This window comes from Thamnophis elegans, chromosome 3, assembly GCF_009769535.1.
Source record: "Thamnophis elegans isolate rThaEle1 chromosome 3, rThaEle1.pri, whole genome shotgun sequence".
In the NCBI taxonomy this organism is placed as follows: Eukaryota; Metazoa; Chordata; class Lepidosauria; order Squamata; family Colubridae; genus Thamnophis; species Thamnophis elegans.
The window spans coordinates 10,464,276-10,488,974 of NC_045543.1; the positions used below are offsets into that span (position 1 = coordinate 10,464,276).

Sequence of the window (24,699 nt, forward strand, 5' to 3'; positions counted from 1 at the left end):
TAGAAAAATCCATTAGAAATTAAGTTTTTTTCAAGTTGATTTCAACTCCTGTGATTTCACGAGTATTTCTATATAGTGTTCTGGACAAAGATCAAAAGCGAACTGTATATTTTCTCAACTTTCCTGTCTAGTCTTACAGCACTAGTTCTCCTAGTACTCCTTAGTAATCTCCCACCCAAGTATTAACTCACCCCAACCCTGATTAACTTCCAACGTCAATATTTTCAGTTGGGCATGGCCCAGTGGTGAAATTCAATTTTTTTTTACTACCAGTTCTGGGGGCATGGCAGGGGAAGGATACTGCAAAATTCCCATTCCCTCCCCACTCCTGGGGGAAGGATACTGCAAAATCTCCATTCCCACCCCACTATGGGGCCAGCCAGAGGTGGTATTTGCCAGTTCTCCGAACTACTCAAAATTTCTGCTACTGGTTCTCCAGAACCTGCTGAATTTCACCCCTGGCATGATCATCTGCTAAGGGTCCTATAAATGCCATTAAATGCTTATATTATTATATTATGGCAGTGTCTAAACACACCGCCCTTATTACAATAAATGAAACTATTGGAAACCTGACATTATACTGCTTTTTTGTCATTTTGCTCGGTCCTTTCTAAGTTTAGGCAATTCCTCACCTCGGAATGTCTCAAAAAGGCATTAGAGGCTTTACCAGGAAGGGCCAAAGTACCTTAATCCTTTTTAGGTTTAGGTTTATTAGATTTATATGCCGCCCTTCTCCCAAGGACTCAGGGCGGCGTACAACATTAAAAGAAACGCATAATACAAAAGTTTAAAAAAAATTAAATAGAATAACCCAAACAAACCCAATAAGAATTGACAATAACATTTTTTTTTAAAAAAAAAATCGAATTAAAATTAACAATAATCAATAATTTATTTTGTTTTGTTCAGGCCAGGCTGGTGTGCTGGAAAAGCCAACTTTTTAGGGCGCGTCGGAAGGATCGGAGGTCGGGGATTATACAAAGCTCCGGGGGCAGCTCATTCCAGAGGGAAGGGGCTCCCACAGAGAAGGTTCTCCCCCTGGGGGTCGCTAGCCGACACTGTCTGGCCGACGGCACCCTGAGAAGGCCAACTCTGTGGGATCACACTGGACGGTGGGAGGCTACCGGTGGCAGTAGGTGGTCTCGCAGGTATCCCCGGCCTAGGCTGCTTCCTACAATGGCATTCAGGACTAGGTAATTTTCACCCTTTTAATTTTTCTATAAAGGAAGGCCAACTGCAAAGCTAAGACCATACCAGACTGTGAGTTCTGCTGAGAATAAAACAGCTGAAAATCTCTCTTTTGTATCCTTTTAGAGGGAAGGCGCTCCCACAGAGAAGGCTCTCCCCCTGGGGGTGGCTAGCCGACACTGTCTGGCCGATGGCACCCTGAGGAGGCCAGCCCCAATTTTTTTTTAAAATGGCTTTAAATCAAATCTTGCTGAGAAAATTTTCTTTGGCAAGGCAAAAAAATGCAAGATGGAAGCTTGTTTTCATTCTTTCAAACAAAAACAGACCCAAGTCCCCACCTCCGTCCTACCAGGCGGGCAACCAGCTCCAATCAGGGAGCGCCACTCAACGGCCAATTAAGTTACACCAGAAGCAAAAAGCTGGGCTTATTGAAACCAAGTTGGATCTCGGTTTAATTCTGGCGTCTCGGGAGGCAAACTTTTAAGGGGACTCGTCTCTCTCTATCCTAGGCGGCAGAAGCAGCCAGCTGGGGAGCCGCGCTGGGCTCCTCTCCCAACCCGTGTTTTTCTCCGCCACCCCCCTTCCCTTCCCTCGCCTGAAGCTCTTGCAAAACGGGACTCTTGGCAGGCAACGCCTCTTCTCCCCCCCAATCTTAGGCTGGCTAAGGACGATGGGCAGAGGGCGATCCCGCCTGGAGATCAGCGGCAGGCATGACCTCTTGCCTCGCTCGCCCCACAAGAAGAAGAAAGTGCCCTTCACCTGCCCAGGGAAGGCGGGGGGGGGGGGGACAATAACGCAACTGGAAATTAAGGACGAAGCTCCGTTCCAGCCCCGTCTCTTTGCTTTATTCCCGGATCGTTTTGGATCCAGGCCGCTTCCTCCCCTCTCCTCCCGGGCCAAACTGTTCCCCAGCCCCTTCGACGAAGAGATGTGGGGGTTGTCCTCGGAGGGGGACCTCCTAATGCTTAGAAAAGCTTCCTGCGCCCTTACTTGGAACGAGTCTGCCGGAATTACCGTTGGGCAAACGGCCATGCGCGTGGCCCTCCTCCCGCCTCCCCTCCTCTTCTTCCCAAACCCGGCACCGGTCCTCTCGAAGCCCCCCGCAGACGGAACGCGCCTGAATCTTGAGGGGGGGCGACTGCCCAGGGACGCATGCGCAGTCCCCAAATGCTCCGTCAGTTTCGCTTTCTAGCGCCGATTTGCATAAATGGAAGATCGTGCGGCTCTAAGCCTGGACATCAGCCATTGGCTGGCAAGGTAGTTGCGTAGGAGGGGGCGTCGAATTGCGTTCCGCGCCTGGTGATTGGTTGTTTAGACAAAGGCTGGCGCTCGGTATGAAGTGTCACGCCTCTCAAGAAGGAAACAAGAGCGAAAGGCGCTACTCTATGGTTTTCGAGTCTTACTTCTATTCCGTATCCCGCTGGGAAACCAGAAATGACGTAATAATACCACGGAACGTGTTTCCTGTTCGATCAATAGTTCTGCCCCTCGCCGGAACGTCATGATTCCGCGCAAGCGCAGTTGGGCCCCGTTGAATTTCGAATCTTGGCGCCGCTACTTGGAGAAGCCGCTGCCTTGTCTTGTCCGCATTCGGGCAGTTGAACGTCGTGGCGTTGAGAGGTACCGGGAGGAAGATTTGCCCCTTGCTGTTGAGATCGCAAGAGTTTGTTTTTTTTAATTGAATCTGATTCGGTGCTAGATTACAGCTTCTGTATACATCTCGGAGTTGAGTCCCATTAAATGCCAGAAGACTGGACTGCATGCCTAAAAGCAAATATAAAAATCATAGGAAATCCTTTGTGAGATTTATAATCCGCTGCATCTGATATAAAACTTGCCAGGCACGTAGATCACGAGAGAGCAAAAACTGAATGACGTTACTCTACAGTGTAATATAAAAATTGCCTTTTGGGACAAAACCCTAAACTAGAAACCTCTCGATATAAGAGGAGAAAGAATTATGTCTCCTAAGGAATTTAATTTGATTAACAGAGTTGGAAGGAACCTTGTAGATCATCTAGTCCAGTGTTTCTCAACCTTGGCCACTTGAAGATGTCCGGACTTCAACTCCCAGAATTCCCTAGCCAGCGAATGCTGGCTGGGGAATTCTGGGAGTTGAAGTCCGGACATCTTCCAAGTGGCCAAGGTTGAGAAACACGGATCTAGTCCAACACCCACCCAAGCAGGAGAACTATCAAAATGGGTCATGCAGAGCAGTAAACATGGCAGTTTTTGTTTATTATACCCGTATTAGGTGAAATAATAATAACCAATGCTACTAGGGGTTTCTCTAAAGGTAAACACAGCGCTTTATAATATAGTTTAATGAGGAAACTCAATGCCTCTTTAGGGACATTTCACTTGTATCCATCTCGCCTAAGGATCTCAAATTTCTAGGCCTGCTTAAAGATTGTGGGTTTTTTTTAATAGGCTAAACAGTAGATTTTATCAGGAGGTTACATTTGGGGGGGGGAAAAAACCTTGCAAAGCCATTTGAATGCATTGCATTTTGTAAACATCAGTTGCATTAAACTGGAGGCTAAAAGCTTGCTGTTGTCACTATATTTCATAGGGGATTGCATTGCAAGGATCTCAGTCCTCTTATCTGAGTAGGCTACCGAAATCGGATCTATGACAATTCTCTCATTGGTTTCTGTAGTAAAGGTAATTCAGTTGCAGTCCCTACAATACAGTAGTTAAAATCTGTTGTGTCAAATTTAAAGTGAAAGACAAATCTATCAGCATTCAATTTGATGTTGAAATAGAACCAGTATCTTTGGGAAAGATATATCTCTCACTATCTGATGCTTCTGATTCAACAGAAACATAGGTGCTCCCCTGGTTAAACAAACACAAGCATGTTATTTGGCTACTCACAGAATGAAAAGATATACCAAAAATAGAATAATGGCATAAAAATAGATCTAGATAAAATCAAAAGCAAGGAGAGTACAAAATTACTGACAAAAAATAAAAAGAAAGTAATTTTTTAAAGAAACAGCTGCATGCTCCATTCTCAGACATTTTTGCTTGTCCCATCTCAAAAATAGCATGATTTATAAAGATGCAAATTGGAACACCAAATGAGTGCGTATTAAAGGATCTTCCCTATGAAGAAAAAAACTAAATGACAAGGTTTTTTTAGCTTAGAAAAAAAGTCATTGAAAATATGATTAAACCAGATTACTGTAGATTACAGTATGTGTTTTGGAGAGTGAAACATTTTTCCCCTTTCCAAATCAGAAGGATGATTCTCAATAACAGGCAATTTACATGCTATGCAAAAATATCTTCTCATTGCAGATTATTTTGCATGTGTGGTTATGGATTTTAACTTAAAGTTAAAATCTGTTGTGTCAAATTTAAAGTGAAAGACAAATCTATCAGCATTCAATTTGATGTTGAAATAGAACCAGTATCTTTGGGAAAGAGATATCTCTCACTATCTGATGCTTGGGAGACAAGATGAAGTAATTCTGCTTGTGAATTTTTTCGAAGCATTTAGATAATTACTTTTGGAAATAACGTATTTGTTTAGATGCATCACTAATCAAGTGGAATTTTTGATATTATGTATTTTAGCATAGAAAAATGACAGGCGTGTTAGGGATTGTTAACCTCTAAACATCATCTTTTTCAGAAATGAGCTCCCCTGTGTTATATAGGTCTTGTTCAAAGAAAAACATAAAATAAGACTGAAGCCTGAAAGTTTCAAATGCGGATGTGCTATTATTTTCACAATGATGTAGTAGTTTCTTGAAATTTAGACAAAATAAATCACTATGGCTACCTAGGAAAATGAATTATTCCAGAAGAAGCAAAACTAAAAGCTTTACAGGGAGGAAAAGGTGTATAGATTTTAATGCCATCTGCGACATAAACAAGATCAGGATGTGAATAGCACAAGGAAGAGAAACTCTGAAGTTGAGAAATTTGTCACTTAAAGAAGAGTTCAGTGTTATTTTATTTTCGATAGTTCCGTTAACGCCCGAGATAAAAGAAACTGCACGTAGCTAAAAGTATTAGATTCCTAACTTTTGTGCTTGGTTTTAGAAAAGATTTTAAAACTGAGCTGAATAGTTTCTTCAAAGAAATCATTCTGATTATTACAGTTCAGTTTAAAAAACGCAAGAGGAAAAAGAAGGTTTTGGCATTGCTTCCTACATGAAGCCTTTCATATAATTTCTTCTAAGTTGCAACTGCTGACTTACCAATGCAAATTAAGTTTTTGCTAAGAAGAGCATGTACGTATCACTAGAATAAGTTTCTCCTCAGTGCCCTCCCCATCACCTCCACATCCCACCTCAACCCCAACGTTTTTGGCTATTTCTAATTATTTAGATCTCTCTGTCTCCTCTTTTTATCTTAAGCTTGTGAAATTTGTTAGGTTCTTCAAGAGTGATAGGATAAAAGCCACTATAGGTTTTTTGAGGATTTAAATCACTATCTCTCAGTCCTAGTGTTTCATTCCGTGTTCATCTGAATATCTTGACTTTTTCTGGTATTATCAGCCAGTTGCATGTTAGCAATGACTTGAAAAAATAGTATAAGATTTATTGAAGTCCCATTTTAATCTGGTAAAGTAGAAACCTATACACAGAGCTTGCTTCTGAGTGATTATTCTTAAATTTGTTGTCTATTACAATCTTTACAAACCTGGAACTTACTTTTGAGCAGATGCAGGTATTACTGCTGTATAAATTCAGTTTATTCAGTGTATAAATTCAGCGTGACCCATCAAAACCGCGCCCGATTAAACTGCGTCGCTGACGTCATCAACAGGGCGACAACAGCCAGCACGGAGAAAGAAGGGCACTTTAAATAGCGCTTTGAAAGCAAGCCGATTCAACTTAAGGTAAGGGTTAGGTTTAGGATTAGCTTTAGGGTTAGGTTAAGGGTTAGGGTTAGGTTAAGGGTTAGGTTTAGGTTTAGGGGTTAATTTTAGGTTTAGGGTTTACAGCATGCTTCTGTCTCCACGCTGTTGTCGCCCTGTTGATGACGTCAGCTATGCGGTTTAGTCAAGCGCGGTTTAGTCAAGCGCGGTTTTGTGGTGGAACCTAAATTCACTTACTATTCGAGATTATAGCATACATTTGGTGTCGCTTTTGTTAAAAATTACAGAATTTTGCTACTGCCAAGTTCTTGGCAATCCAAAAATATGTCTTCAACAGCTATTCTATTAAGCAATTGGAGATAACTCTTATGCATAATTCATTCTGGAGACATTGCATTGATTAACACCGTGGGGGTGTACAGATGTAAATTATAGACAAGGTTTTCTATGTATGCACAAAAGAAGGGAAAAGATGCATAGGATACGAATCCACTGTTGGATCTCTGACTGATTAAAGTAGGGAGGAGTAGGGTGGATTCCAAATATTGGATAATATCATCTCCAATCATATCTCGCTAATGCATATATTGGGTTGAGTTGCTAGAAATATTGAGGGGAAAAATGTTTTTTACTCATTACTGGACCACGTGGATTCTGGTTAATTCTGAAAAGAACTCACATTATTAAGCAAAATGTGCTTAATTATAAGACAACAGTAATGCACTCCATTAATAACATTAGTATGGCTTAACAATGAAAAATCCTGAATAGTTATTGTGAAATTATGTAGTTTGCTGAACCAGGTGAAGGTAGTTTTGTTGTTGATGATGATGAACTTAAATAGACTCTTTGGAATTATAGTCAATCTATTTCTTCCTTGCTACAATGCATCTAATATCATTCAGAAATATTAGGCTATGCAGTACTGTGATTCCCATGACTCCAATCAGTGGTTGAAGGTTATACCATATATTTCCTCTTGTAGGTATAATGCTGTACAGGTAGGTGTCCATTAGATGGCACTGCTCCCATTTTGGGTTTTTTTTTAAAAAAAATATTAGGATTGTGCAGTTCTTTAGATTGACAGAGTGCTAAGGAGCATGTGACACTTGTCTACAACACTTTAAAGCATCTGCTGTGTTTACATTATCCTGAATGCCAAAGCATCTTTTGGAAGCTAAATCCCATGTACATTACAGCCCTATAAATTGCATTCCAAGTGACTTCTCTAGGGTGAATTGAAGAAGAAACAGTGCATGAATTAATTTGTCTGATATTTGGAAACAATACTGTAACACAGTAAGAAAAAAAAGATGCTATTGAATTAAATTAGGAATAAAATCAGAAAATTTAAGGGAAGGATAAATCATGAAAGCGAAAAAAAATTGAAGAAGGGAATAAAGAGCCAGAAATCTGCAGAATAGCAATAGCACTTAGACTTATATACTGCTTCACAGTTCTTTAGAGCCCTCTCTAAGCACTTTACAGAAGGAAATATTCCAGGTCAGGGAAGTAATCTTTTGTTCCACGTACAAATCCCTTTTGAAAACAGTGCACTGCTTCTAAGTAAACCTGCACTGGATTGTTTTAAAAATCAACATTAAGGAGGAGAAAATAATTTTTATTATTATTTTGCATTTTTATTTATTTATTTATTTATTTGATTTTTATCCCAGCTTTATTACTTTATAAGTAACTCAGCTGGTAAACATGCATAACTCTCTTTCTTCCTCCTTTTTCTCTCTGACAACCACAGCCCTGTGGGGTAGGTGGGGTGGGCTGCGGGAGTGACTGCCCCCAACGTCACGCAGTCAGCTTTCATTTTTAAATTGGGCGGGGGGAATAGATCTCACTGTCTCCTGGTTTCCAGGCCAGTTCCGTAACCACTGGACCAAAGTAGCCTAGATCAACATTTGCAAGCTCTAGATTTTAAAATAATAATGCAGTTGTGTTCTGACCCCCTCCTCCGTCCAGTAACGAATGCCGAGACAAGCTTAAATTGAGTGTCCTTTAATAACAAGACCAGAATCTTGGTGGCTGAAAGCCAAGCAAACAAACAGATAAGGACCTTGGCAGCAACTCAGACAAACCTTGGCAGCAACTCAGACAAACCTTGGCAGCAATCCAGTCTGCCAAGTTAGTTACAACATTTCTCTTTAGTCAATGCGTTGACTTCTGCGAGAGGCCCGTGTGCACCAGCAGTCTTTTTTGTAGTCTGGAGAGGAGCCTAATGACCACCAGCTGAGCGCAATTACCTCCTGTAATTGCATAATTATTCCTGACGCCTCGGAGCTCTTCAATGGCATGCATCCAGGAACAACTCACTGCTGGCTTCTGGATCACTCTCCCTTGTCTCCTCCCCCACTGGTCCAAGGCTCAGGCGCCACCTGGTGGCCAACCAGTCTCTCTGTGCCCTGCTCGGAGTCGTAACCCTGTCCAGGGTATAGCAATAGCAATAGTTAGACTTATATGCCGCTTCATAGGGCTTTCAGCCCTCTCTAAGCGGTTTACAGAGTCAGCAAATTGCCCCCAACAATCCGGGTCCTCATTTCACCCACATCAGAAGGATGGAAGGCTGAGTCAACCTTGAGCCTGGTGGGATTTGAACAGCCGAACTGCTGAACTGCAGTCAGCTGAGGTAGCCTGCAGTGCTGCATTTAACCACTGCGCCACCTCGGTCCTCCACATCCTCCAGAGCCGACTCATAGGACCCCTCACTGTCGGAGTCTGGTGGCAGCTCCAACGGCTCCTGCTGGGCCACAACACAGTTGTAATATTAGAATTATGAATAAAAAAGTAATGCAGACAGAAATAGCAATTTCTGGAATACAGTTTAGATAGTGTAGAAAGATAATTGCGATAACCTCTTCCATTCTGATCTAAGTTTATTTTTTAACTTGTTAATAATTGTCACTGCAGAAATTGCTAAAAAAAACTTAGAGGGATTAGTAATAATTACTGCCACATATCTTAGGAGAGATCCTACGGAACTGAAGATAGGTGTCAGGCCTGCATTTATATTCCTTTTAAAATTTTGGCCTGCCACACTTTCTCTTATTTCATTATACTGTTTCTTTAGTATAGTTGACGGGAGGGGGGAATAGACAGGAGTGAGATTGTGGAATGTATTGTTTTCATTTTTTACTAGAAGCCAAGGTCATCCTTTGTCTCCGGACTTTCACAGCTGGCCGGAAGTAGCTGGGCGTGGATGCCAGCGTGGAAGAAGAAGATAGCACCATGTGATGGGTTGTGGGTGTGGGGACAAGATCATGAACTTTTAACTGGGTGGAATTCTGATGTCATTTCCAGTATTGGGATTAACACAGATGTGCCTAAGATGTCTGTCTTATTAAATTGGAACAAAAAGGATCGTTTTACCTTGGACTCTGATTTAATTCTGCATGATACTTGGAACGCTGACAATAGGTTTTCGTTGCGATGCGTATTGGTTTTTCACCCTTTGAAAACAGGCATTATCCGTATGATCCTGCGTGTGCTTCCTCAATTCCAAGTTTCTTATTTTCAGTTTTAGGCTTTTCCTCAATCTTTGCCACCACCCTTTCGTGGGAGAGGGACAGAATAAAGACACGGACATAAGGAGTAGTCCTATAATGTTATAACAAGCACGTGTCAAATTGGGATGGGTTGGAGGGGGAAATATTGTGGGTTGTTCCGAGAGTTTGTGGTTGGTTTAGCTGCCTTGAATCATTCCAGTGGCATCCATTCATCCACCTTGATCTTTGCAGGCAGCGCCTCTGAATATTTGGAACCATGGGAGTAACTAACCTGTGGCAGATCCTGGAACCTGTCAAGCAGCATGCCCCTCTCTGCAGTCTTAAAGGAAAAACATTAGCTGTTGACTTAAGTCTCTGGGTGTGTGAAGCACAGTCGGTTAAGAAGATGGTGGGAGTAGTCACAAAGCCACACCTTAGGTAGGTACAGTGCCTGTGATAATAAATTACTGATATATATAATATGTAAGATGTATTGCTTCTCTTGGGTGCTTTACGAAATATAAGATATAGGGCATAGTATGATCTCAGTCTGGGGAATAATGAATGCATTTCACCGTAAAAGGCCCTGAACAAAATTTCTGAGTGTTCGTGGAAAAGGATTCTGCATCTGCTAATCCCCATTAGTTTAGACTTGAGCCTTTTCTGCAAATGTTGGTAGGATTTGCAATGTGGGCTAAATAAAAGCCCTAAACTACCTCATACCATCTTCAAGAATTTGCCAGGCTGGTGTGGTTGACACCTTTACCTTTTAAATTGTTTTCTAATTAAAAGAGTGATTTCGAGGGAGATACCGTGGGAGCCAAGAATCCATGGCGTTTCCTTATAGTGATAGGTTGGGAGAAAACGTCAGTTTGGAACGAGCTCCCCGTGGAGATTCGGACCCTCTCCACCCTTCGGGCCTTCCGGATGGCCGTGAAGACCTGGCTGTCCCAGCAAGCCTGGGGTTGAGTTCCCCCCCCACTACTCGAATTTGCTGTGTCTGTTGTGCTTTTAAATTGTTCGTATTGTCTGATTGTTTTGTCTTACTTTTTGTAATTTCCCCTCCCTTGGCTTTTGTTCAGCCGCCCTGAGTCCCTTCGGGGAATAGGGCAGCCTACAAATTGAATAAACTCCAAACTCCAGTATCTTAGGCATGGGAATAAATCAATTGTTTATTGAAATCTAAGATAAGACGTATGCTATTTAACTTCACTCTCTTACTACAGGAATCTTTACTGTCGTGTCTCTTCTTTAACACTAATGGGGATCCATCTGGTGTTTGTCATGGAGGGTGACCTCCCCAAACTGAAAAGCAGCACAGTGCAGAAGAGAATAGAGGCTCGCTTTGGGCCGTTGAGAAAGCCTGCGATCGCAAAAAAAGGGAGATCCCGTTTCAAGTCTATTTTGAAAGAGGCAAGCTATCCCAGTGGGTTATATTTGCAGGATGCTGAGTACTGGCAGTATCGGATTCATACAGTAGGAGGCATCCATATTTAATATGTTTTATTGAACCAATGCTAATTTTCGCATACTTTGCGTTGGCTTGAGAGCAATTCGGTTGCATTAGTTGGACATGTGCTGCTCTCCTGCCCGTTTCATCAAGCCTGGAGGCTTATAGTTTCAGTAGGTTTTGAAACCTGAAGTTCTCTGCTTGTCCTTGGTTTACTTTGGCTGCAATGGTTGCCGATTTTATATTTAATATGTAAGCGGAATGTTCAGATTAGCTCAGCGGGCCTTAGGGGGAGTATATCTTCACATGATTTATTTGTTTGTTTGTTTATTTATCAAAGTTATACACCACCTTTTTACTGCATAAGACACTCTATGCCTTGTAAGTAGAATACAGGTACTGTGTTTTTCGGAGTATAAGATGCACCAAGGTTTTGAAGAGGCAAATTTAAAAAAAAAACTTTTTCCCACTCTGCAAACCTCCCAAAAATGGCCTGTTTTTCGCGAAAACGGACCAATTTTTTTTCCAAGAAAAGGGCACAAATAGCCCTTACGAGGCTTGTAGAGGTTCCTGAGGGGGGTTGGTGTGGTCATAGAGCCGAGGTGGCGCAGTGGTTAAATGCAGCACTGCAGGCTACTTCAGCTGACTGCAGTTCAGCTGTTCAAATCTCACTTGACTCAGCCTTCCATCCTTCCGAGGTGGGTAAAATGAGGACCCGGATTGTTGTTGGGGGCAATATGCTGACTCTGTAAACCGCTTAGAGAGGGCTGAAAGCCCTATGAAGCGGTATATAAGTCTAACTGCTATTGCTATTAAAAACAAGCAAAAAAATGGCCCATTTTTTGTGAAAATCCCTTTTTTAAAAAAAGGGGACATTAGGAAGCTGATAGAGTGCTCCTGGGGGCTGGGGGTGCTCATTTCTGCCCTCCCCAGCCCCCAGGAGCTCTCTGAAAGCCGCCTACAAGCTATACACGGCCATTTTGGTGAAGGGGCAGGGTTTCAGAAGGCAAAAAATGCTGTATTCAGTGTATAAGACGCACCCAGATTTTCAGCCTCTTTTTTGAGGAAAAAAGGTGCGTCTTATACTCCGAAAAATATGGTCGTTCTCAACTTACAACAGTTCGCTTAGTGACCGTTAGAAGTTACAATGGCACTGAAAAAAACTGACTTATGACCATTTCTCACACTTAAGACCGTTGCAGCATCTGCATGGTCACATGATTTACATTGGGATGCTTGCCAACAGACTCATATTTATGACGGATACAGTGGTCCGGGGGACATGGCAACCTTATGACAAGCAAAGTCAATGAGCAACCTTCATTTGCTTAACAACCAGGTTACTAATTTAACAAGTGCAGTGATTCACTTAGCAAATGTGGCAAGAAAAATCGTGGAATGGGGCAAAACTCCCTTAACAAATTTCTCACTTAGCAACATAAACTTTGGACTGAATTGTGGTGATAAGTTGAGGACTAGCCGTATAGCCTGCCCGAATTTTAATGCATTTTGCCTGTACCAATGTGGTCTTGGCTACCCCAAACATTTTTAGAAAGAGAGAAGAAGAGCAGCCATGAGTTGTTCACCCCAGTGGTATTTCTCTTTTTTTAAAAAAATAAATAAATAGTTTTTATTAAATATTTTTACCTTTAAAATCAAAAAAGAGATGCAACAAACAAAGAAAAAGAAGAGAAAACAAGACAAACATAACCATATAAAATAGTTATATAGCCTTCTGTATCGGCATTCATGTTTAGCCTTTGTAGTTCACCATTCTACATTGTCTTCCTCTCGGTTTTAACTTCTATAATCATGTAATAACAGTTGTACTAACCATTTGTAATACTATTAGTTGTTCATATCACCATTATGGTGGTATTTCTCATTTGCTTCCCCCATTGGAATTTTTCCTGTTTCAGTGCCTTGAACTGCTGGAGTGCTTGGGAATCCCATGGATTCAAGCAGCTGGAGAAGCGGAGGCAATGTGCGCTTACCTGAATGCAAATGGCTACGTGGATGGGTGCATCACCAATGACGGAGATATCTTCCTTTATGGCGCTCAAACGGTGTATCGAAATTTTACCATGAACATCAAGGTAATTTACTGGTTTTAGATAGATAGATAGATAGATAGATAGATAGATAGATAGATAGATAGATAGATAGATAGTAGTGTGTGTGTTTTCATAGATTTTTACGGGTGTAGGTATGCTGGTCTTGTATTTGGGTTTTTTCCTGTGTAAGATATATACATACATACATACATACATACATATGCACTACTTTTTTAAAAAGTGTATTTTTCATAATTATTTTGAAAAAGAATAAGCAATAGATATTTTGAAAGAGAAAAGCAAGGAGAGTAAAGTAATCAGTAAGTGGGGTGAAAAATACAAAGAAGAATGGAGAGAAGAAAGAAGGAAAAGAAAAAAGGAAAGGAAGATAAAATAAATAGGTATAAACAAGTGGCTTTCAGTCTTCTTAATAGCTGTTTCAAGTACATTTGTATTTTATTCATTCTTAAGATTACAGCATATTTTTTTTTTCTTTCCATACAGTTTTCCTTAGAGCAAGTACCGTATTTCCAAACTTATTCAATAATGTTTGTGGTATTACTAGTAAACATATGAAAATGATGAAGCATTAAGGGGGAGTGTCCGTGTACGGGTTCTGGGAAGTTGGGGGGGATGTAGGTTGTGGGGGCTCGGGGGGGGGGCTTGGGTGGAGGGGGGGGAACTATTCCAGGTTTGATTTTAAAGTAGCATGATTGCACATGTATGTTGTCTTCTCTTACAACATGATATTGTCTATGTAACTATATACATGTGATTATATGTTATGGAAATGAAAATAAAATATTCTTCTTTAAAAAAAAAAAAGAGGGAGTGTCACTAACGTTCTCTATTCTGCACAGGACCCACATGTTGACTGCTACTTGATAGCTGATATTGAAGAGAAACTAGGCTGCAGCCGAGAATCTCTGATTGGATTAGCAATTCTGCTTGGCTGTGATTATCTTCCTAAGGTAAATTAAAAAATCAAGATAAAGATAGATAGATAGATGATAGACAGACAGACAGACAGATAGATAGATAGATAGATAGATAGATAGATAAAGAAATAGACAGACAGACAGATATAGAGATAGACAGATATAAAGAGAGATAGTTAGATAGATAGACATAAAGAGATAGACAGATATAAAGAGAGATAGATAGATAGATAGATAGATAGATAGATAGATAGATAGATAGATGATAGATAGATAGATAGATAATAAAGAGATAGATAGACAGACAGATATAAACAGATAGACAGATATAGATAGATAAACAGACATAAAGAGATAGACAGATATAAGATAGATAGATAGATAGATAGATAGATAGATAGATAGATAGATAGATAATAACGAGATAGATAGGCAGACAGACAGATATAAAGAGAGATAGATAAACAGACATAAAGAGATAGACAGATATAAACAGATAGATAGATGATAGACAGATAAAGGGATGATAGATTAGATAGATAGATGTTAGATATAGAGATGAATAGAAAGAGAGATACATGATAGTCAGACAGACAGAATATAAAACCTGTTATTGGCATCATTATTTATTTAAAATATTTAGATAGTCACCTAACTTATGTCATACTCTCAGCAGTTCCCAACCGATAATAAAAACAATCTCAATGAATGACACAATTAAAACCACAAACCCAAGCCAAAGATCATGAAGGAGAAGAGGTTGTAGAAATATATGACTATTACATTAAATGTTTTCTCATACAGGTTTCCTGTACAATAGATTTATTTCCCAGCTGCCATGTTTTCTTTTTTCATGCCAAAGGACACTTGCAGCGCCGGGGGGGGGGGGGAGAGGGGAGGAATGACTGGATCTGCAACCTTCTCCCACCACAAACCAAGAATCTCAGTTTCTTTGTGGAAGAAATGCGGTTTCATCAAAGCTTCCTGCTTGATTCTGCCTGGGTTTCCTTCAGTGTGAAGAAGGGATCTTTTAATCCTGATCTTCCCGCTCTGCTTTTTCAGATGATAGGAGGAGTTGACAAAAACAGCCTTCCCAGTGCAGGTAGTCCTCATCTTACAACAGTTCATTTAGTGGACCATTCAAAGTTACAACGGCGCTGAAAAAAGTTGACGTATGACCATTTTTCACAGTTATCACCTTTGAAGCATTTCCGTGATCACGTGATTACAATTCAGGTGCTTGGCAACTGGCTCATGCTTACGACCGTGGCTGTGTCCCAAAGCTCTGTGGTCCCCTTTTGCAAACTTCTGACAAGTAAAAAGTCAATGGGGAAGCCAGGTTCACTTAACAACTAAGGTTACTAAATTTGGAAATGGGTGCAAGAAATTACAGGAGAACAGATAAAATACAAACCCGAAATCTTTCTACTGGGAATAATCAAAGGGAAATATACAAAGAAAATTAAGTACATATTAACACATCTACTAACCACAGCTAGAATAGCATTTGCCCAATGCTGGAAACAAAATAATACCCCCTCGGATGAATTAGTGATTAAAAAAAAAACTTTGGATTGTGCAGAGATGGACAAATTAACAATGAAATTAAAAGATAAAGAAGAGTCGGAATATTATGTAATTTGGAACAATTGGTACAAATGGCTGCAAAACAAGAATAAAATTAAGCCAAAAAACAATATATATAAATATATATAGAACTGTGTATAAAGGTGTGTAAATGTAGAAGCGAAATATTATATACATGTACAGGTATGATGACATAACAATGCTGATGTAATGACTAAGGTGTTGTAGAAGGGAAAAAATAATTTAAAAAATCTGCTAATAACAACTAGGTTACTAACTTGTCAACTGCAGTGATTCACTTAACTGTGGCAGGAAAGGTTGTACAATGGGGCCAAACTCACTTAACAAATGTCTCACTTAACAAGAGAAATTTTGGCCTCCATTCTGGCCATACGTTGAGGACTAACCGTACGTGTTTTTGTCAAGTTGACGCAACTGCTTCAGTTACATTTTTTTTAAGCCTTACAGTAGCTGCCAGATATTCGTTTCAAAATACCTTTGTCCTCCTTTTACCCTAGGCCAATTTTTTTTTTTTTTTTTTTTTTTTTTTGAACCCAACCTTATAGTCTTGGGAAAGGGAAAGGGAAGTAGCAGAAGAACAGGGCCTTGTGCTGTTTACCCTTTAGCTGTTTCTGCTGTTCAACTGAGCAATACAACTGGCAAAGGATGATTTAAATCTGCAAACCTTACTCAGTTAATCAGCAGACAAACAGCACTCCCTATAATCTTTTTTTTTATTTTTTTTTATTTTAATCAATTTCATATATACATTCACAATTATATAACTGTTATTAATAATATGTATTTATAACAATTTTCCCTACTGTTGACAATATACTTGAAGATTGCTTTTTTATCATCCCATAGATCCATCTTATCTTACAACGGTCCTACTTCTTCTTCCCTCCCTCCCTCTTTCCTTCCCTCGTTTCTTCTCTCCTACTCCTTCCTTCTCTCCTTCCCTCCTTCCTTCCCCCCTTTCTTTTCTCCTTCTCTCCTTCCTTTCCCCCTTCCTTTCCTCCTTCCTTCCCCCCTTCCTTCTCTCCTACATTCCCTCCTTCCTTCCCTCCTTTCTTCTCTCCTTCCTTCCCTCCTTTCTTCTCTCCTTCCTTCCCTCCTTCCAATTTGGTTTTGGTCTCTTAGCAATCCAAGAAGAATGCACCCGTTTCAATGCAACACACTCATCCACGTAACAGGTTACATAAGATTATTTCTTGCTGTAAACATACTTTGCACATTCTTTTTGAAAAGGCATCTTACCTTGACCCTGTCAAAAGTGTAACTGATGGCACTGCTGGTGGCAATATATCATTTTTATATCAGTGTGCTTTTGTGGGACAGTATTTGCTTTCCCCTTGAATGTTCTTGTGTTATTTTTTGCGTGTTTGCCCTTTATTCTTTTAAGTTTCTCTAGAGCTGGGACTCCTTGTCTTTCAAGCTGACCTGCTTTACAGAGCTTTTTTTTTTTGTGTGTGTGAACATAAAATGAGAGCTAAGCAAGAGGTGGTGCCATTAGAAGATTGTCGGGCTGCAACTTCTGTTCTCCCACAGCATTAGTCATGCTGACTGTAAAATATTATTTCAGCAGTATGTAAAGGAGAGCCACGTGCTGCCTGCGTCTGAGCCATCCTGAGATCATGGAAGGATATGCGTAACAGAAGTACGTTAAATAAATAGGGTGCCACGTATTTGCAAAGCACCCTCCAATACTACCAATATCTTTGCAATACAGTCTCAGCTGCAATTAATATTCTTTGACGTGAAACAACCTAATTTTTTTTTTAGCTAGTCCATGTTTTATTTATTTGGTGATGGAATTTTCTTGTTCATTGCTTCATTTGCCTGCTACTGAATCTTCTAAGGACATCCAGTGTGTTATAACTGATGTGCCCACTGTACAGACCCTCCCCTCCTCTTCTCAGCGGTTCCACCACAAATGCGCGCACAACAAAAGCGCGCCTGACTAAACCACAGTGTCTAAAGCGCGGTGACAAAACCCCACGACGAATGAGCGACTAATTAGCCCGAAAGCGCACCGACAAAAGCACGCCGACAGAAGCGCGCTGTAATGTAATCCTAAACCTAACCCTCAACCTAAACCTAAACCTAACCCTAAATCTTACTTTAAATGAAATCGCGCTTCTGTCAGCGCGCTGTTGTCGGCGCGCTTTTGAAATCGCGGTTTTAGCACCGCGGTGTTGTCGGCGCGCTTATGACGTTCGCGCTTTTGACGGGTCACGCTTCCCAGCAGGCACGTAAGTGGCTTCATCCAGATGTGGGAGAAAATGCAAAGAGATTAACATAGGGTGTGTTGACTTTATCCCTACAAGCTTCCCAGCAGCAAAGATTCTGTTGGGGGGTGGGAAAGTGGCGAGGAGCGTCAAGAATCATATCAGTTCCTTCTGGGTTCCCCTATCGACTTGTGACAAACCGTGAGGTAACACTGAAAATGAGGACTACATGGCCATGGGGGGGACGACCCCAAATTTCATTCCCTTGGGAGTACTGGGTCCTGTATGTTACACAGTGCATTTGTGGTATCTTTGTTGACAAAAGTTTTGCGCTGTGATGCAAGCTTTCCCTCAGTCGAGGATTATAAAACATCAAACAGACACGAGGGTTTTATATAGTGTTTAGTAGCATCTATATACTACTGCTTTCAAACGTGGCAACCGTATGGGAAAATCAGCCTGAGCTCCGATCTGTTCCTAGTTGCACAACTGCTGGCCAAATGTGGCAGTGTGGGAAGCTGGGACCTAATGTGTCAACTTTTAGCATGAGTTAATCCATGGGCTCCCTTTTTAAAAAAAATGAAATGAATGAAAACTCCCTGTGCCCTCCCCTCCTTTCTCACACAAAATTCTCACACAGAATTCTTCCAGGATTTCTTGTCCCTCTGTCTCTCCACACCTAATATGGTTGCTTCCCCCCCCCACCCCCCCACACACACGCCTCTACTGCTTAAAATCACAGATGGTCTTTGCATTTAAGATCAAAGAAAGGCTTTAGCTTCTCTGCGTAACACTCTGATTACAGTTTGGGGAGCTAGCAGATCACCTTTTTCCTCTGAATGTAGCACTTTTGCTTTCTGATGCATACAAATGATCTTTCTCTATATAACCTGACTATTCTAGTTCCAGGTATACTTCTACTGGTCTGGTCTGCTGAAGTGGTTTATCTCTGTTTTTATGTCATTTTGAGTCACACTTGTGGATTTCAAAATTTCAGAAAATTTTACTTACTGAAAATGTGTTTATAGTCCATGTGTAAAAGACACACGGTCTGTAATCCAACTTTTTTAAAAGTTAAGAGGTGGCTATTTCTCAGCACGATACAGCTAAGGATAATGTAGCATAAATAGTTTGCAATTCATTTATTGATTTGACTTATAGGGCCAACCATTCGTGAACTGATATTTTACTGTGATTACAGTTAATCCTCGACTTACGACCACAACTGAGCTCAACATTTCTGTTGCTAAGTGAAACACTGGTTAAGTGCATTTCCCTCCCCCCCATTTTATGACCTTTCTTGCCACCGTTGTTAAGTGAATCACTGCAGTTGTTAAACTATTATCATGGTTGTTAAGTGAATCTGGCTTCCCCATTGTCTTTGCTTGTACGAAGGTTGCAAAAGGTGAATTATGTGACACTGGGACAGTGCAATGGTCGTAAATATGAGTCAGTGGCCAAGCAGTCGAATCTTGATCACATGATCATGATTGTGTGAAAACTGGTCATAAGTCAGTTTTTTCACTGCCGTTGTAACTTTGAACAGTCACTAAATGAACTGTTGTAAGTCAAGGACTACCAGTTCTGCCAAAAAAAAAAATCACCTAAAGGCCACATGTCTTAATAAAGTTTGCCCGATTATTTATGATTTCATAGTTTGAATGAAAGTCACGTAGTTTAGAAACAATAGTGTATACTTCGGTACATTTATCTAAACTGTATCAGAATACTACTTCTCTTGATTCTCAAAGGGTGTTCCTGGAGTAGGAAAAGAGCAAGCTTTAAAGTTGATCAAAATTTTGAAAGGACAGAGCTTACTGCAAAGGTATGTTATTTTTAAATTGTGTTCTGTATTTTCTCCCTTTTCTTTTAGGAAGCAAATTCCTCACACATATATATTGTGTGAAAAGTTGGGATTGGTTGTTTTTTTTTTTGTTTTTTTTTTAGCTTTTATTTTTTATAAATAAATCAATGGGTGAACAGTGTGGCTCTGGATGTCATACATTCTAATACAAATAGAGTTAATCATAATTATTACATTCATATTTTATTATATGAAAGCGTATACACTAGTATTCTCCCTTCTCCTATTTCTATCACTTATTCTAGCTTTTAATCATGTTACCCTTTATTAAAAGGCTTTTTTTTCTATCCTATTTAATTTCTAATCATGTCGCCTATCTAAAAAGAGAAAGAGAGAGAGAAAAGAAAAAGGAAACCAGGACAAAAAGAGAGAGAGATCATCCATCCATCGTCTCTTGCCCGCTTCAATACTTTAATTGCTATGCTTTTTTTTACTTGCCTCCTAAATTCCTCTCTTAAATATTTAACTCTGTCTGCATCTGCTTCTTGGATGTTCAATTTAGGCATTTCTCCCACCTCTACCCTCTTCCACTTTCCAATTTCCCCGAGTTGGGATTATTTCTCAGCGCTATACATTCATCACCATTTCAATATTGTTTTAGATTTGAGTCCTGGAAAGACCATTTCCAACTGGGTGAAGTCCCAGTATCAACACTTAAAAAACCACCTCACTGTTCTGTGTGCCATCATCCAGGTGAGTCAGCTCCTAGCTTCAGAAAATAGATTCCGCAGAACTGTAACAGACACCGGGAATGTATTATATAGGGTGGACATGTGTAAAAGCAAAGAAATATTGGACAAAAATACATACGTGGTTAGAAAAAATGTTACAGCAACATATAGATTATAAGCCAGAAATATTTTTGTTAGGCATAATAACGAAAAAGCATGATAAAGGGAACCTATACTTCATATTACGTGTTTTGACAGCAGCAAGAATTGTATTTGCACAGTACTGGAAAAATGAGGAAACACCTACAGAGGAACATGTAATTAAAGAAAATTAGACTGTGCAGAAATGGACAGATTGATGCTAAAAATAAAAGAAAATGAAGACACAAAAGGGACTTGTTTTACAAATGTTTGCATAGTAGAGGTAGAAATTAGGAGTGGGGAAAGTATTACTATGTATAAATAAAATGATCCAGACAATACACTGTTCATTAAGCACTTACGTATGTAAGGTGAAAATGTATAAATAATTTGTTCAAAAAAAAGAAGAAAAGAAAATAGATTCCGTGTATTGAAGTCTCCCTTTGAATTGGGCACCCTGGTGTGTAAAGACTGATAGGTTATCATGATGATGAGCTGTGATCACTATCTTCTGTCTGCTGAAAAGAAAAATAATTACAGCCCTTGGTCAAAGCAACTTATAAGTGAATTCTCTCATTTGTCTATCAAACTCTGGTTTGCAGAGCAAGCACAGATCAGTTTCAGGTAAAATAATAAACTTCTATTTCCCTCAGACTAGAAAACAAAACAATATATTATCCAGATGCATGGAAAAAGTTGTGTGCAGCGGCTTCAAATAGTACAAAACTAGGTTAAGTTATGTTACAAAAGGTTTCCTAACATTCCAATACTTCAGCAGAAAAATTAAAAATTCTCTTTAACTTTATATCTGAATTATTAGTTGGATTTTCACACCACTCTGAGCCATTATCTGCTTAATCGTAATTTGTTGAATCTCACGTATGAAATAACTCATTGCTAAACCACATATTTGAATGAAGCACATGTTTGTTTATTTGAAAACTCTCATAAGTATGGTAAGACTCTTCAGAAAGCAAAGGATCTCAGAACAATAACCAATACAACCCTTTTATTTTAAATATACTTATTAACATAATTATTACACTTAGTCATATAGTACGCAAGCTACATCAGAAAGATGACTGTTCATTAGCAACTGTTTCAATTGGTCTGGGGAAAATAAATGTCCTAGCTAACCTAAAGCATCATTTACATGCTATAGTGGGTACATTCAACAGCATCTAAATCCAAACCAAGCAAGTTATTACGTGAACCCAATAGAGCATTAAATTTTGGCTTAACTGGTAACGTTTTGCTTCCGTAAACAGTGTAGTATAGTATAGTGGTAGAGTTTATTAGACTAAGAGTAGGTGATCAATTGGAATCGGTGGCTCAGTGGCTAAGACACTGAGCTTGTCGATTAGAAAGGGTGGTTCGAATCCCTAGCGCCACATAACGGAGTGAGCTTCTGCCAACCTAGCAGTTCGAAAGCATGTAAAAAATGCAAGTAGGAACCATCTTTGGTGGGAAGGTAACAGTGTTCTGTGCGCCATTGGCGTTTAGTCGTGCTGGCAACATGACCACAGAGACATCTTCGGACAGCGCTGGGCTCTTCAGCTTTGAAATGGAGATGAGCAATGCCCTCTAGAGTCGGGAACAACTAGCACATATGTTCGAGGGGAACCTTTTTGCCTTTAGATGATCAGTGTCTAAGCTACCTTCAGCCAGGGAAGGTCACTGAGTATCTTTGGGACATTTACTTTTCCTCAACCACACCTACCTCATAGAAGAGTTATTATAAGGAGAAAGGAAGAGGAAGCACTATGTGCCGAGCCGAGGTGGCGCAGTGGTTAAATGCAGCACTGCAGGCTACTTCAGCTGACTGCAGTTCTGCAGTTCGGCTGTTCAAATCTCACCGGCTCAGGGTTGACTCAGCCTTCCATCCTTCCGAGGTGGGTAAAATGAGGACCCGGATTGTTGGGGGCAAGAGGCTGACTCTGTAAACCGCTTAGAGAGGGCTGAAAGCCCTATGAAGCGGTATATAAGTCTAACTATTGCTATTGCTATGTATCCTACCCATCCTAAATCAAACTGGATTATACCGTATTTTTCAGAGTATAAAAGACACACCTTTTCCCCCCAAAAAAGAGGGTGAAAATCTGGGTGCGTCTTATATACTGAATACAGCAATTTTTGGCCTACCACCACCACCCCTTTGCAAAAATGGACATGCAGAGAGGATTTGGGAGGCTTGGAGAGTGCTACTGGGGAGGGCAAAAACAAGCAAAAAAACGGCCCGTTTTTGCCCCAGCCCCAGGAGCACTCTACAAGCCTCCCAAAGCTCCGCATGCCCCCCACTTTTTTTTTTGCAAAAAACAAGATGTTCAGAGGCCTGCAAAGTGAAAAAAAACTTTTTTATTTACCTCTTCAAAATCATGGTGCGTCTTATACTCTGGTGTGTCTTATAGTCTGAAAAATACAGCAAGTCAAATAAATAAATGTGTCATTTCTTTTGCTTGCACAAGGAAAGGTGCACTTCATCTTTGCTATTTCTGCCATTATACGTACATTATATACATTATATATATATTGCACTCACCAAATGTGACAGATTTGTCTTTTAAGAACAATATTTAGCCTATAAAATCCTCCTCCCTTTTTCTTGTAGGTTTTTATAAAGATCATGAGGACATGGGATGTCATATCTGTGGCAGTGTGGGATATTGTGAGCCCCAGGGTGCTAACTACAGCTGCCCCTGTGACTGGCACTCTTCTGAGTCACAGCAGCAACAGAGCTTAGTGGAGGAAGGTATAAAAAAGTAGGTGTGTTTTCATATAATTTGCTCTGAATTGCTTCATGAAGACCTCTTCGACATTCATAGATCTGAGATGCGTATATTTTATTTACAGAAAAGCCAAGGCATGTGAAGGTTTTCCCTTTCCTGAGGTAATTTTACAAGTCATGCATGCATGCATGCATAAATAGACTCACTTAACCTATAACTATCTCCCTCAAGTATCTTATTCTATAAATAAGATAAATAATAAATGCCTTAATTTTTTCCCCCTTTTTCTCTGCTAAGGTTATCCACGAATATCTCATCAGCAAAGACAAACCAGTGAAGTTGAACGGGTGCCAAAGGCCAAATTTATTATCTTTTCAAGTATGTGTTAAGACACTATACCTTGCATGCTAAAATGTTCTCAATATTGAATACAGTTTAGTCCATTAAGATCATCCTTCGCTTGGCAAAGGAAACCAAATTAAAACATCCCCAAGAGATGGCTGTGCAGCCTCTGTTTTAAGACATGCAATGAAGGGTAGCTGATCCCTTTATGGGAAATTGCTTTCAGTGTAGAACTGCATGCTGTTCTACCACATAAACAAGCAGAGATGTAACTGCTATGGTCTGTGCTGATTAAAATGTACTGAGGTATGTCAATATCCTCAGTTTCAGGTAAATACCATATTTTTCGGAGTATAAGATGCATCTTTTTCTCAAAAAAGAGGGTGAAAATCTGGGTGCGTCTTACACACTGAATACAGCATTTTTGGCCTCCTGAAACCCTGCCCGCTGTGCATAACCTTTAGGAGGCTTCCAGAGGGCTCCTTGGGGCTGGGGAGGGCAAAAATGAGCCAAAAATGGGCTGTTTTTCGGAGGTCTGCAGAATGCAAAAGCTTTTTTTAAAAAAATTGCCTATTCAAAATCTTGGTGCGTCTTATACTCCGAAAAATTTGGTAACCAGATATAATATTTGTAGGTCTTATTCCAAGATAAGTGGGTTGGAGCAGGTGGTCCAGAACTCTGCGTGATTTCTTTGACTAGAGGACTACTGCCTTAATGTCAACAGTTGAAAATCTGTGTACATATGTTACGAATTCCTTCATTTAAATACCTTATATGGCTGCTGCTATAATCATTGGAGGACTCGCTGCAGAAGAGCCTAATGCTGGGAAAGATTAAGGAGAAGGGGAACGACAGAGAATGAGGTGGCTGAATGGGTTCCACCACAAAACCGCGCTCGACTAAAGCGCGCTCGACGAAACCGCGTAGCTGACGTCATCACAGTGCGACGAAAAAAGCACGCTGTGAACGCTAAAGCTAAAATTAACCCCTAAACCTAACCCCCCTAAACCTAATCCTAACCCTAAACCTAAACCTAACCCTTAACCTAATGCTAAACCTAACCCTAAACCTAACCCTAACCCTAAACCTAACCCTTAACCTAACCCTAAACCTAACCCTTACCTTAACTTGAATCGGCTTGCTTTCAAAGCGCTATTTAAAGCGCCCTTTTTTCTC

General features: G+C 40.2%; 2 protein-coding genes across 6 annotated transcripts in view; one reads left to right on the forward strand and one right to left on the reverse strand.

The window, feature by feature from the left end:
- Nucleotides 1-2,391, reverse strand: part of SMC6 (structural maintenance of chromosomes 6) — a 37,129-nt gene extending 34,738 nt beyond the window's left edge. The window contains exon 1 of one of the 3 annotated variants that reach the window (XM_032212592.1): nt 2,206-2,391. The gene's annotated coding sequence lies outside the window, so the exon portion shown is untranslated. Of the gene's footprint in view, nt 1-2,181 lie in introns of all 3 variants that reach the window. The other 2 variants (XM_032212591.1, XM_032212593.1) reach the window with 2 other exon arrangements.
- Nucleotides 1,100-24,699, forward strand: part of GEN1 (GEN1 Holliday junction 5' flap endonuclease) — a 32,101-nt gene continuing 8,501 nt past the window's right edge. The window contains exons 1-10 of one of the 3 annotated variants that reach the window (XM_032212595.1): nt 1,100-1,196; nt 9,772-9,957; nt 10,746-10,932; nt 12,889-13,065; nt 13,884-13,994; nt 19,531-19,604; nt 20,245-20,336; nt 23,064-23,214; nt 23,306-23,342; nt 23,479-23,559. In XM_032212595.1, the coding sequence (XP_032068486.1) occupies nt 9,797-9,957; nt 10,746-10,932; nt 12,889-13,065; nt 13,884-13,994; nt 19,531-19,604; nt 20,245-20,336; nt 23,064-23,214; nt 23,306-23,342; nt 23,479-23,559 (1,071 nt within the window). In that variant the 5' untranslated portion in view covers nt 1,100-1,196; nt 9,772-9,796. Of the gene's footprint in view, nt 1,197-2,707; nt 2,812-9,771; nt 9,958-10,745; nt 10,933-12,888; nt 13,066-13,883; nt 13,995-19,530; nt 19,605-20,244; nt 20,337-23,063; nt 23,215-23,305; nt 23,343-23,478; nt 23,560-24,699 lie in introns of those variants that run through there. The other 2 variants (XM_032212594.1, XM_032212596.1) reach the window with 2 other exon arrangements.